The 14,879-nt window shown below is 38.7% G+C and overlaps 1 protein-coding gene across 1 annotated transcript in view; it reads left to right on the top strand.

Annotated features, from left to right (window-relative positions):
• ARHGAP23 (Rho GTPase activating protein 23) overlaps positions 1–14,879 on the top strand; it is a 151,012-nt gene that overhangs the window by 83,493 nt on the left and 52,640 nt on the right. The window contains exons 3-5 of the mRNA XM_007422004.4: positions 7,540–7,564; positions 10,006–10,098; positions 11,231–11,309. Coding sequence (XP_007422066.2) covers positions 7,540–7,564; positions 10,006–10,098; positions 11,231–11,309 — 197 coding nt within the window. The remainder of the gene's footprint in view (positions 1–7,539; positions 7,565–10,005; positions 10,099–11,230; positions 11,310–14,879) is intronic.

The raw sequence follows: 14,879 nt of genomic DNA, 5'->3' as shown, positions 1-14,879 counted from the left end.
GATGATTGAAAAAGCCCAGAAAGTAGCCTAGCTTTTCTCTATTTCCAGATGCCTGCAAAGCTTATATGCTTGTCAAATAGACAGATGTCGTTAGCACTGCCAGTTTGGCAAGCGCACATTTGTGGTCTTCGGATGTCTTCCATTTTCTCAAGGCTGGTCAACAGCAGGCTGATGGGTTGTCTATTCATTCTCGTTTGCATGATTACAAGATTATACACATAGACACAGACACATATATACACATGTGCACTTATATATCTTGTTATATATTATATTATATACCTTTAATATAATTCAATTGAAAGGTAGGATATCAGTCTTCTTAATAAATAAATTTCCCATATCTGTTTTTGCAGGACCCAGAAATCCCCATTTTTGTTTCTGGCCAGAAATTGTTCACTGAAGAGCTATTTCTTGAAAAACACTTCATTAGATATTTATCTTTTAAAATATTTGGTGTCATTGTTTTGCCAGCCATCCGCAGTGGTGGCATAACTTTTTTTTTAACACCCGTTCTTGACTGCTGCTGTTTCTTTCCTGGATTTGTCAGAATGTTAACGGGATAAGAACCTTGAGAGATTTCAATCGATCAGGGGATTTTGCAATGAAAAGTGACATCAAAATACTACATAGCCAGTCAGATTTGATCACAGAATCATGGCCTTGAGGACAAGTGAAATCAAGTGAAAATTTATGGCAAAAGGAGTAATACAAATTAATTAGTGAATATTTTTCAAAGAGTGCCAAATAATATGGTAAAAGGGAGTTTTGTTGTTATTAATATGTAGAAAATGTCTGCTAAAAGCTCTAAATAATTTGCAGCTCAGCACTTTTTTTCCTGATACTTTGCATTTATTTGAATATAATGAAGCACTGCCCAGCCAGTTAGTAGAATAACAAGGCTCCCTTCCTGCAATACTTGCTCCATGGAGCTTGTAATAAAAATTTGGACCAATGGGGAAGACCACAGAGTGTGGAAGAGAAAGATGAGAGTAATGTATGATGAATGAAAGCAAATTAATTCCTACATGCTTTGTTCCATTGAACATGTTTATTTAGCACTACCATTCCTCTTTTCTCAGTATGTTGGTTTTGGCTCTGGAGCCAGATTATGTAAAAGGTAAAGCAAAGAAGCCAAACCAGGAAGGGGGCCTTCAGCAGTCTTTTTGAAAGATTCCCATCTCTAGGGCAAAGTGAAGATCCACCAGCAGGGTGAGGCTCAATATCCGGGGGCTGGGTTTCGATGGAAGTGATTCACCAGGGTGGGAGCAAGAAACCATGTGTTTCATGCCAACCACCAGAAGATGACTTTATTGCTTCCTTGTGCCCCACGGGAAGACAGGTTACCTTATACATGCAATGGAAAGTGAGAAAGACGCCCGCTGCCAGAAGCGAGTAGGACAAGCCATTCAGGGATAGGTGTATGAACCAAAGAGGTTGGATCTAGGGACTTTCCCCCTGCTGTCTGTGCTCCACCCTTTCTGGCTCCTGATTTTACTTATCATGTATTAAATCTAAAATTTTTATTGTGATCATGAGCCAAAAAGCTCTTAAGGCAGTTCACCTGCAACCTTAACCAGCACATAAAATTCCATGAAACAAATAGAGCTTGTTAAAAAACAAAGCAAACTTGAGGTTAGCAATACTAGTAACAACATCATAGTGGTGACATTAATCATTCAGTTGCCATCCTGAATGGGAATATTATCATAAATACATTTGCATTTCACATAAACAGAATTCTGAAAATTTCAAGCTTAATCAGGAATGAATATGCCACTTATTTACTCCTACTTGGTTTCTTCTCCCAGCAGGAGTCACAAAACCAACCAAAGAAATTCCTGTGATTTCTTTATTATGGAATCCAGATTTGGATAAGAAGCCAATAACAAACCATGGATTTTAACTCCAGCTTGTTAAACAAAGCCAGTCAGTGCTCCTCATTTCAGCATCTTGATAAACAAAGTGGAGGAGAAGCGTCTCTTGTTTGTTCATCTGCTCTGGGAGGAGCCAAGTGTGAGCAGCTAAGCAATTTGCATAAGGATATGCTGTCCATTTGTGATTAAACCAAAATTCTTAGAATTCTGATGGAATTTAGCACACAGATATTTAAATAGTGAGCTAGCTATGGAAGTAATGGTTGTCAAAAAGCCACTCTATGGTTTGCTTGCAAAGAGTTGGCATCCAACTCTTGTAAAAGTCTCAAAACTGTTGGTGTTGTGGAGAAGTACAGGAACAGTGCGTTCTTCAGTAAACTGGCTTGTTTATCCCTGGCATCAGATCTAGACGCTATTGTGAAGTGCCATGTGTGCCTTCTCTTCCATTGGGTTCTTTAGCACAGAAGAGAGCAGTAGATCCACTGGTTGGTTTTCAGAAAATTACCTAGTACCTGTTCACACCTGGGAATCTGGTGTAAAGTGAACCTTAGTCTAACACAATTCTTGTATTATCACAGTATTATTATTCTTTAAGTATATTAAGGGACTCTGAGTCTTCAATGTTGTTTCATACATTCAAGACACTTTGTTGAAGATTCTGTTATCTGAAACAGACATTGCAATGCAGAAGCCTGCCCATTCATCCAGCCCACCACCATGCCACACCACCTTAAGACTAGTACCATGAATTTGCAACTAGCTGCAATAATGTTAAAATGATGAGGCAAATATGTTAGGGGCAGGGTTTGCATTGCTCCATCACTTCCCTCCCTCCTGCAGATGCCTATTCTATAAACTCCACTTCCCATTCTTCTAGTGTAGTGAGATATTATTGGCAAATGGCTTGGGATTTCTGCTTCTAGCTTTCCCTTTCTGTGGGTGTCCCAGGCGATTCAAACAGGGATGAATGCTATGGGAGACAAATTGCAGAATTAGATGGACCTCCTGTTCAATCAAGTAATTAGCAGTGGTGCCAGAATTCACAAGTAGGCTTGTAGACATGAATTCAAAAGATTGCTTAAGCTTATTCAGCTAAGTTCCAGATTTCTATCACTTCTGTCTGGTTTGAAATAGCTTCTTCCTGGAGCCACCTGCTTTGCTTTTTATGCTCCCCTCCTTTCTGAAAATGTGCTTTGATGAAAGAGGTAGTCTGAACATAAAAGAGGCTTCTGGAAATGGTAGAGACATCTTCTCTAAGGCCTAGATATTGCCACAAAACATCCAATATGATGAGAGTAACTTTTGGGACAGTCCTTAGAGCTAGAAGGCATAGAAAGCTTCATTTTCCAGATTTGCCAGTGAGTGCTGTGCACAAGCAATTATAAAGACTTATCCCATAAAGATTAAGTCTTTATAATTGCCACTGCTATGAGCTTCTCCCACCTCTGTTCTCCTTTTCAAGAGTTTGGTGTTGTGAAAAAGGGGATTGGTGATAGAATTGATGGAAAACTTTCTCCAGGAGTGTCATCATATTTTGCATTTTGGGGAAAAACATTCAGATATTCCTTAAAAGTTCTTAAAACTCATTAAAACTGAACTAATTATGTGAAGAGACAGATTGTCTGTGCCCATCGCTTCTAAGAATGCCACTATAATGTCTGTGTATGCTAATTAATATAGTGCTATCTGTGTATATGTTCTTTAGACAGAACAGGTATGACTGGTCCCTATCTCTACAAGTTTAAAATCTTAACTAGTCGTAAGGAAATTCCAGATAAATTAAATAGAGACATAGGTGAGTAAGCAAGGGGAGATTATGCAGTGATTTCAATTATACATATTTTGACTTAGTTATAGCAAAGCTTATGTATTTGCAGAAACCTAGTACACTTCATGCATATTAATGATTTTTGGTGATGAACTAAAAAGAAAAGTCAATGAACTAAGTTTCTTAAGGGATGAGGAATTCCACAAGGATCAAGGAGGGAGAAGATGATCAATAGGAATGAGGTTTGGAATGGGAATATGAGTAGTTCATCGCCCTCCCACCTCCTCAATCATTCTGTGCCAATCTTGTTCCCATACCGGAAGGAAGTAAATTTCAGAAAGGAGTATGCTTCCCCAGATGATTTGAGCAAACAAGATCCGTTGCATGGTATGGGGAGAAGGGAAAATCCTCTTCCGGAAAACCTCTTGTCCCATAAATTTGTTGTAAAACTGGTGTGCACTGTTGAGATGACAGCAGTTCTCTGCATCCTCCTGTAAAGCAGAGAATTGTTGCTTAGCCTACCCCCATCACCCCAGAAGCCAATGTCTGCCTCACTGGAACCAGTCAGAAACTGTAAACATGGCTATATTTAGCATCTTTATTTCCACACTGCTATATGTGCATGGATTCATATTTGAATTTGAATTTGCATTTTGGCTGAAGGGTCTGTCTTTGAGAATCTTTTGTTGTGATGTGAGTTGACAAGATCTAATTCTCAGAGGAGAAAAGACATAGAGCTGGGAATGAAGGAAGATGCACCAGCCTCTTGAGATAGTCAAGGAGACATGATGACATCAGGGTTTGAAGACAAATTCTTTTCTGTCTCAGGGTAGTTCTCATGCAGAAGCTTCAGAGATTTAATTTATAGTTGAGTACGGGACAAAAAGGGGTTTATTCTGAATGATACAAACATTGAGATATGCCATAAATGTAAAGAAGTTCTACAAACACCTCTTTTTTATAGTTTCCAACTATCACTGTGTTTGTTTATTTATTTGTTCATTCAATTTATATTCTGATGGGGGGTAGCTTTTATATTTCCCTTCCTTTCCTTGGCTTTTAATGGTACTACTGTACATACATATTGTCTTCCTGCTGAGGTTGGGTGGTGGGAGGGGAAATGAAATGAGTTTGGGGGGACCAGTTTTTTCCCCTTACAGAGTGATGTTGAGTTTTCTGGATATGACATCTGTTTGCAGTGGTTAACTATTCTATTTTAAGGCTGGTTTGAATTATATGTAATTTTATGCTTAGCCTAACTGATATCTTAAAAGCAAAGTTGGCCAAAGTTTGCATATTGGGGTAGAAGATTGCAGGCTAGAAGTTGAAAATGGGATGTTATTTATGAGAAATAACAAATATAATGGACAAATAACTATTAATAAAGGAATCATACTAAGCTAAGTTGTGGCTCAAACATGGGTGGGTGGGTGGGAACTAAATGTAAGGTACAAGGCAATGAGAACTATTCTGTTTAAATGAGAAAATGTGACCTAACATTATGCCTTAAAAGTGCTCATCTTTGGCTGGATTGCAGCCATTATTGTTTGAACATCTTGGGCTGTTTGAGTAATCAGATTAGCTTTTGAAAAGGACACATGATAGCAGTGAGGCCGTAACTGTGTGGTAGATTGAAAATACATTTCATTTACAGAAACCCTGAGATAAAGTAAGATGAGTAGTCAGTACTTGGATAATTGACTTATTATGTTAGTTTTATATGCTGATAGAGATCCTATAAGTAACTCTACACACAGAGTAATGATTCTAAAACTTGTTTTTAGCTATAGCTGCATACCTGTTCATGTAGCCAGTACAAATCAGGGAAGCCAATGAATGCTTTAGGAACCAGTTAAGTTGATGGATAGTCATGTTTGAAATAATCTTGCCACAATCTACAAGTGTTCCAGCGATTGAACATTAGTCATGGGCTTTTTAGATAGCTGAGTTGGTGATAAAGAAATTACACAGTTCCAAAAAAGGTGTGTTGCTGCACACAGAAGCATGAATAGGACCTGTTATCTCCAGTTTAAAAAGAGAAAAAGAACTATTTAGCAACAATGCATCAAGAATTGTGTAAGAAGTCGTTGAACATCACATGGATTTTTCATTTCACAACACCCAAACATAGGTAATATTAAAGAATATTAAAGGAAGATGAATTATTACTCAACTGATTGCAGAGATTAAAGCAAAATGGAAAGTGTAGTACAACTGAAAAAATAGCCTTATTAATAGAGCAAGTCAGTTTCATCGGATTGTAGTCAGACTAATTATACATACAATAGACTCATCTAAATCAATTGGCCTTAAGTTAATCATGATTAATTTGCTCCATTCATTTCAGTGTGACTAGACTGGATAACACGCAGTAGAATGTAGATGCTTTGTTAATAGCATTGGCTATTTTTTCACTTCTTTCTGAGCATAAGATTTAGTTCTGGAATGCAGCAGGCTGGCCTGTATGAATTGAGTTTGTGGCTGCTTAGTACCAACGAAAGGACCCCTATCACCCGGTGAACTTACTAGGAGTACTACAGGTGCAGAAGCAAGCCAGTGTAAGGCAGAATTTGCAAGTTCCTCTCTTGTCTCTAGGCAGTGCTGGTGACATTCTTTGTATTAATCTTTGCTTCCACAGTATCCCAGTTTCCCTTGTTTCCACAGTAATATTAATGACATTTGTATTACATTAGTTCAAAATTTAAGAACAGGTATCTTTATACTGACTACATTCTGTGAATTTTGCATAGTTCTTGAATCAAAAATGTTTGTATTAATTTAAAAAATCTGGGTGCATATTACATATATTAACAAAAATATTTATATAAGTGAAAATGGCATATACAATGAACAATTATTTGCTGCCAATGATACCTGTATTAGTCAGAATTGCATACAAACATGGGTATTAGAACTATGAAGGGCCTGGTTGATCCTTTGCTTGGAAACAGCACTTAGACATACAATGAGGTGCCATTCTATTCAGAAAGCAGGAGCTTCGTTTTGTATCCCTTTCTTCCTCACTCTTGCATGTTGGCTTCAGATGAGAAGCAAAACCTTTCAACATCTTTATTGGTTTGCAAGAAAAACACACAAGAATTAAGATCTGCCAACCATCTACTGTAACAGCTCCATCACCTGAACACATGAAGAAAACAATAAAAACTTGAAATTCTTATGTTTTGTCCCCAGTCCTTTGTCTTGGGCTGGGACTGTTGTGTCCATCTTTTGATGACCAAAATGGTAGAGGAGAATTTTCCAGATCTTCACTACTCTGGATTAAAAAAAGAATCACAGGTTTTCTGGAAACAGCATTGTTGTGTGGGAATGCTTTCTTAATTAAATATTGATTGAAAGTAGTAGCAAGCATTTCTGTAGCAATATCCGTAACTATGGATAATAATTTCAATCTAGTGTGCCATTTATGACTTTTTGATCTGTGGAAAATGCATAAGTTAGATGCATATATATTTTATACATAGGGTTGTATTATAAATCTTATCTAATATTAGTTGAAAATAGGAGGCAAACTTATATGTCTTTTTATCGGCACCTCTAAGGGCTAAGCAACATAATTCAGCAGCGCATGGAATTTTTCTTGTGATTTTTCTAAAAAGAAAAGCTAATGGTCATTGGAAGCTGTAACTGGCAGTGTCCTTACCTCTCCCTTATTAGTTACTTTTTTTCAGGATTAGTCACTCAAGCTATTCTTCTCCCCAGTGCAGGGTAAAATATTTGGGAGAGGGAAGGGAACTTCAGTAGAGCAATTTTACAAAGGAAAAATAGTGATAAAAATGATAAGGAACTCTTCCCTTGAGTGTGTGGGTGTGGTGTGTGGGTTGCAACATTCTTGGTGTGTATGTGTTTCAACATCCTTCTTTTTCTCTCTTCCAGGAAGAAGAAAATGGAAACAGAACAGGTACGTTGCTGTATTTCTTTGACCATATATTAGGAGGACATTTTGGAGGCGTGTGCGCTAAACAGAATCTTCAGGGTCCATCAGGGTGTTGATGGCCAGAGCGTGTACCTAGAACAACTCCGCATGTCAGCTTAACCTGCTTGTCTCCTGTGCAACTTCTGCCTGTTTCTGAAGTCAATTTAAACATTTTGAGTCTTGATTGTGGTGGTTTGGCAACAGGGCTGGGTTGATGCTCAGTCCTGACTACAGCCATTTTAGACCCTTATTGGTTCTAAAAGCAGCCCTACTGGTTAAATTTTGTGTGTGTGTGTGTGTGGGGGGGTGTCTATTGGTGCTTGCCGCCTTTTAGGGATTATTTCTTCCTCATTAGTCCCCACTCGTTCCCTTTGCTTACTCCTATTTGCACATTATTCTTCAGTGCATTACACTGGGTGTTTTAATTCAGTTATGCATTCTCATTAAAATGTTAGTTTTTTAACAAAACGTTTGTCTTCCCTCCCTCCCTCTTGCTGAAGACAGGTTAGGTTTGATATATAGTGTACTCTTTGTACCTGAGCCATTCTATAAAAACATAAAGTCTCCTTTGAGTCAGGCTTGACCCCTGGTGATCTCATGGATGCATCTGCGTAGTTTTATTGGCAACAATATAGAAGTGCTTTGCCACTGCTGCCTTCTGGAATGTTTTTTGATTTCCCAGTCTAGCCTATCTAGATTTCCTACTAGACTTCCATCCATATATCAACCGGCCCAACCCTGCTTTGCTTCTGAGGCCAGACAAGGCCAGTCAATCCATGCATATAACTAAAATGCACCTGTGATTCAGCTCTTTCCATGTGCAAAACTGCTGTAATGCCACAAAATAAAATTCTTGATATGCAAGCAAAGAACATCACTTTTATAAATGGTCCAAAACAGTGAAAGGCATATTTTTTAGCTAGGAGAATACCCTACTGCAATAGCCTTCAAGGGCCACAAGGAAGCAGGGTGGTGTCCTACCACGTTGTTTTCGTACACAGGATCTCAGTCTGGAGCAAGAGCCACACCTTTTTGGGGGGGGGGGAACCACCCTCCAGTCAGGACTTTTTGTCTGCCTTTATTATGTGGAGAGTAAGGAAACTATAAAACTTGATACCTGATCACCATACAGTATTCCTTTTGTGAGCTACATTCATTATTAACTTTGCCAAAAAGTGATCCACTGAAAATGACTAGGTAGTTTTTGGCAATATCATATTTTTGGTATAGGTCTCACAATCCATCATAAAATAGAAGTCAAACAATTACAAATGTCCTTCTCCATGTTAAAATCACAGCTGAATTTCCATCGCATATGTTTGAGTAAAAAGAAAAAAAGAAATGTGTAGTTTGTTTGGAAGGCTTGGAACCAGACATATTCCCATTGTACCATAGTGCTGTTGTTGTTATATATTATAAGCATCTAGACTGATAAGTCCCTCTTCTCCAAAGTGAATCCATCCTTCCCTAATTTAGGTGCCTTCCAGATATGTGGACTACAGCCCCAGAATTCTCAGCAATAGTCATGTTGACTGGAAAATTCTGGGAAAGGATCCACAGATCTGGAGAGTGTCCAGGTGGGAGAAGGCTGTCTTAGTTTATTCTGGTTTGCAATCATATCTGTATATGTCTCTTAAAAGAATGACATAAGATCCAGGTCCTGGAGTTTGAGGAGCAATCTCAGTATTTCTTTCCAAGTCACTGGAAGAGGATCAGTGTGAAGTCAGCTAAGTTTTAATTAACCATGCTGCTCTTTGTTCTCTCCTCATTTGAAAGACAGGGTGCAATTCCAGTGCCTTGAAGCAGGATTCTGAACTGAGCAGACTTGATGCCATCAAAATGCATCTTTTCTCTTTGTCCTTCATAAAAATCTTTCGGCTTTTCTGGATGCTGCACTTAATCACCTTTAAGAAGCAGGCACTGGGCACTTTTGGAATAGTCAAGACTGGGCAGTGCTAGTGTAGTCATGGAGAACATCTGTGCATCTTTTGGATTGTGTGACGATGGTGATGATGTGCCATCAAGTCAGTGTCAACTCTTAGTGACCATGTAGATATATCTTCTTCAAGATGATCTGCCCTCAACCTGGTAGTTCAGGTCTTCTAGTGAGGCACCCATTGCTGCTGTAATTAAATCCATTTACTTTGCTGTTGGTTATCCTCTTTTTCTCTTTCTTTCCATGGATTTTGTAATACCATATGGTTATTTTTCAGGGAATGTTGGAATAATTTCTTACAAAGTTCCCATTCCAATTAATGGGATTCCACTAAGACCCTCATAGACAGCCTGCCAAACAACTTGAAGCTTGTTGTTGTAATTCAGGTCTCAGAATTCTGTGTGGCTTTATCTTAGAACATGCAAATAAATAAGAGAAATATCAAGACTCCTGGTACTATATATTCTTTCTTGTCATCATCAATGTACAGCACCTCCACGGAACCGTCTGGAACCCATGGACACCATCTTTGTCAAAAATGTAAAGGAAGATGGGCCAGCACACAAGGCTGGTCTCCGGACAGGTGAGACACGAATCTCCTTATCACAACTATATGGCACTATTCTCATGACATGACTGACGCAGTTTCCCCATTCCCAGTCAGTAGATTATCATGCACCAACAGCACATGATTGGGGGTGGTTGGATCCATGTTGAAGCAGCCATTTTTTCAGTCTTCCTACCTGTCACCCCCTGCCCCACTTCCTTTTCTTTTTTCCCAAACTGGAGCAGAAAGAAAAAAAGAAAAATTCTATGTGCCTCTGAAAAGTTTCAAGGGGTTCTTTCCCACCTTTCTGTACATTTTTCACTGCCTGAAAAGTAAAAACCAAACTAGATATCAAGATGGAGGGTCTAGGGCGGTCCCATTTTCACTGGATATCTCCATTTTGCAAGAGATAAGGGTTAGTTAACCTCACATCTGCAGTTCCCAATACACTGTTGATGGGACAATGGAGTATGTTTAATCCTATGCATGGCTAGGCCTTCCCTCTTGGAAGGTTAGCCTAATACACTAAAACCCTCCTTATTGGCCCATTTAAGAGTTATCTGTAGTATGACCGTTATGTAGAAGTACCCAGAAACAATTCTCATTGGATTTTCTCCTCCTATTTTCTCATGCTGTGCCATTTATGGGACTTGGTATTAGTTAGCTAAAATAGATTGACAGTAACCTGCTTTATGTTTATAAACTGCCTCTCTATCAATGTAATGGAGAGACTAATCAATATTATTCGTGTGTTCAGGTTTTAACAATGTGTTTGAAAATTGGCCTGAATGATTTCCTGTATCAATAACATAATATGTTTTTGTTGTTTCCTTCTTTTTTCCTATTTTCTGTTTGGTTTTGGTTTTTTTACCTTTTAATTTGTTTTTTGTTCTTTTTTAGAAATTAAAACATTAACATTTTTTAAAAGCAATTACATTATTCAAAAATGCATCTGTTAAATTTCAAGTTATGCTGTTTTTAAAGTGCTGCATTTCTTACTGGAGATCATCTTAACTCAGAGGGTTTAAAAAAAATAATATAGAATATTATATGGTTTTGTACATGTGATCAATAAAGTATGTTTCCTCTTCTCTCTTCTTTGCCTTCAGTGCGAGATGTGATGCATGTAAGAAGGTTGTGCCTTCTCAGTTTCCTATCTTTTTTGCAGGAGACCGACTGGTTAAAGTGAACGGTGAAAGCATCATTGGGAAAACTTATTCACAGGTTATCAGCCTCATTCAGAACTGGTGAGTTATTTCCACCGTCTTGCCTCTTACAGACCTGTTAAAGATACCAGTATCATCCTGTGGACTTCATAGCACTGGGAAGCAAGGAACTGTCAGGGAAAATTCACATTAAACACGGGAGACAGATACACCATAAAACAAGTCACTTCAAAGTTCTAAAAACTTTATTAAATGTTAGTTCAACGAGTAAGTAAAATCCAGTCAATAGCATACAAGATACTTCCTTAGATTCACATTGCCATGCGGACCAGCTGGACCGAGCTGTCAGGTAGACAGCTTGACCAAGTGGTCCTGACCCCTTAGATGCAATCCTTTTTATCCTTTAAAATCGCAAACCACAATCATGACTCTCAGGATTTTCAGCTGAATCATAATGTTCCCAGAGCTAATAAATAAGTTTTAGGCCACTAGCATTTTTCCTCTCACAGAACAGATATAACTGATTCTGTCAGTCAGATGGGTGAAAACACATGAAAACACAAAACTTGTTAGGCCTAAGATCACAGTCCTTGAAGCTGCCATTATCTTTCTTCTTTCTTTTTTTCTCCTCTTCTGTATGCTGTGGGAGGATGGTGAGGCTGTTGTATCTGGCCTGCAAACATTCTGATGACCACCAAATTGCAGCCAAGCATGTTGGCCTTAGAGCAGGGTTTCCAAAATTGTGAAGCGTACCTCTCTTGTGGAGGTGCAGACAGAGTCCATGGGAGGTGTGAAGAACCTGTTAGTACATTGTTACAATAAATCCACCCTTCCCAAAGTTTCATTGTAATGTTTTCATTGTTTATTTGTGTTCATTTGGGTGTTTGGATTTTTAAGGGAGGTGTGTACATTAAAATTACACCAAGGGAAGGATGTGATGGCAAAAAGTTTAGGAACCCCTGCCTTAGAGGATGGTGGCTAGGCCTTGCAGAAGGAAACAGAAAGCCTAAGACAATGTTCCCCATTGTCTTCTCTGGCAGTATGATTTAATTGGCCTTTGGAGAAAAGTACAAGCCTTTCCTTTGCTCAGAATTAAAATGGGTTATTGTTGTCCATTAATTTTGTTAATGAGCTTGCTAAATATGGATCTAGGTTACCACCAACTCCAAGTTATTTAGAGTCTGTTGGCTGCGTCCTTCTGCTTTCTTCATCTTACTTCCCCTTATCCTCCAAATATCAGTGACTAGTTTTATCACATGGGACAAAATAACTGGTCTGCCCACAGAATTACCGTTGGCCTACTAACCGTCACAAATATCCATTCCATTGGATCTGCCAAGCTAATTGCCGTATGACTCCTTCTCTGCCCAAACTGTTTATTTTGGCTGCATTTGGGGGAGAGGACCAATACAAAGCCGACTCTGTTGGTCACCATTTCGGTTCCTCTTTTTCCATTGACCTCAGTGGCCATGTCAGTTATTCACTGTACTCTCACTTATGTGACTTTAAGAATTTGAAATTTCCTGCCTTCCCCTTTCCTCCTGTTACAGATTTGGGTGGTAGGGGACAAGGACTTCCCCCTGTGCCAGGCAGTCTGTTTTCTTTACAAGGACTCTCTAAAAACAATTTTTGTTGTTGTTCAGTCGTTAATTTGTGTCCGACTCTTTGTGACCCCGTGAACCATATTGTGCCAGGCCTTCCTGTCCTTCACTGCCTCCCTGAGTTTGCTCAGTTTCATGCTCATTGCTTCAGTGATGCTATCTAACCATCTCATCCTCTGCCGTCCCCTTCTCCTTTTGCCTTCAATCTTTCCCACCATCAGGGTCTTTTCCAAAGAGTCCTCTCTTTGCATTAGGTGACCAAAGTATCTGAGCTTGAGCTTCATTATCAATCCTTCCAATGAGCAGTCAGGGTTGATTTCCTTTAAGATTGACTGGTTTGACCTCCTAGCAGTCCAAGGGACTCTTAAGAGTCTTCTCCAGCACCACAGTTCAAAGGCATCATTACGAAGTCAGATTAAACCTCCTGATGCAGCCTAGCCTAGACTCTGTCTAGTCACTCAATGAGCTTCTAAATTCTTCTGCGAAAGACTCTGTTCTGGTACTCAGTTCTGGTAATAAGGGTAGAACTGGTCATTTGGCATGTATTTTCCCAAATCCAAAAGTTTCAGAATTTAACCACAAAAAATAAGTGGTAAAAATATCCTGATTAAAGATGGGTACAAGCAGCCTTTTGAAATTCTCTACCCAACATGAAGAAAATTGTTTGGATGATTCCTCAGTTTCTTCAAAGAAAGAGAAATTCCTCAGCAGTTTCTCAAGAGCAGGCCGCCCCCTAGTGGTTATACTAGCACACTTCTGAAAAAGCTCCAAGGGAAGAATTCACTCAAGATGTCATTCGTTCCTTCCTAAGTGCAAATCATGATGACATGAAAATGGCCAAATGAATGTTGTGTTATGACATGCCCCCCACCCCAGCCTTTTGTACTTGTGTCCTGACATAGAAAGCATGTATGCAGTTTGTGTTGAGACACACATGTTGCCATTTGCCTTCCATTACACCATTTCCCACAGATGTCCATAACACCATTGGAATTTAATGCAACTTAATTTAATTTAATGAAAACATGGAAAGTCAAGGAGGCTACATACTGCTGGACATATTTTTACACTGAAAGACAGAATGATCATACACATTTTTGGACTTTGCATAACTAAGTAAGTGCAAGAATATCATAATCCACCAAGACAATTTTTCTGAGAACCTTTTCTCCTTTGTGAGAATTTCTAAAATAGATGTTGTTTCATCAGATTGTATGAAAACTGACAGAGAAAATGCAGAACTTATCTGCTCACCACTAATCTTAGAAGAACAAGGTATAGCTTAAGCACACAACTGAAGAAGCTTTTAGTGAGAAATTTTCTTTAAAACAGTGCAACCAGATGTTAAGATAGAGAAAAAAGGGGTTTATTTGAGAAAGGAAATAACAAATACAGAATTCTAAATTAACATTGCTGAAGTCAGTCTGATTATCTGTTTCCTTCATCAAAGTTTTGAGCTTCAGAGTTCATGCAGAGATCCTTGCAAACAGAGTAAAAGGTTAGAACTTGATTCAATATTTTACTGACAATCTAGAGTGAGAATGGATCCCATACATATTTATAGAATGTCAGACTCTATAAAATCCCTTCCTGTCCTATCTCCCTGCTGCTTTACCAAAGCCAGATTGTTGTTTTCCATCATTAAGATAAATTATTTGTATGTCAGTCCTAAAAAAAGTTTAGAAGTTATTTATACCCATTGTAGAACTCTGCATTTTCAATATTAAAAAGGTAGATAGTCTGAATAATAATAATAATAATAATAATAATAATAATAATAAGAAGAAGAAGTAGTAGTAGTAGTAGTAGTAGTAGTAGTAGTAGTAGTAGTAGTGATGCACTACCTTGACATGGTTGTGGAGGTTGTGTGCTCTGTGGAGGATGAGAGCTATGCCAGAAGTTCAACCGTACTGGACAGGCCTCATTAGAGGAGCCAGACAAAGAGTGTCTCTCCCACAAACAATATGGTAAGACATAATTTACAGAAACCTGTATCAGATCGGTCATCATCCGGGTCAGCAAGGATCGTGCTAGGTGTTCTAGTTCCTGG

This window comes from Python bivittatus, unplaced genomic scaffold, assembly GCF_059951505.1.
Source record: "Python bivittatus isolate LINGU-HERP-01145 unplaced genomic scaffold, Pbiv_v1 ctg000410_np1212, whole genome shotgun sequence".
Taxonomy (NCBI): Eukaryota; Metazoa; Chordata; class Lepidosauria; order Squamata; family Pythonidae; genus Python; species Python bivittatus.
Note: the sequence above shows the minus strand (reverse complement) of the source record. Positions and strands in the feature narration are given on the sequence as shown.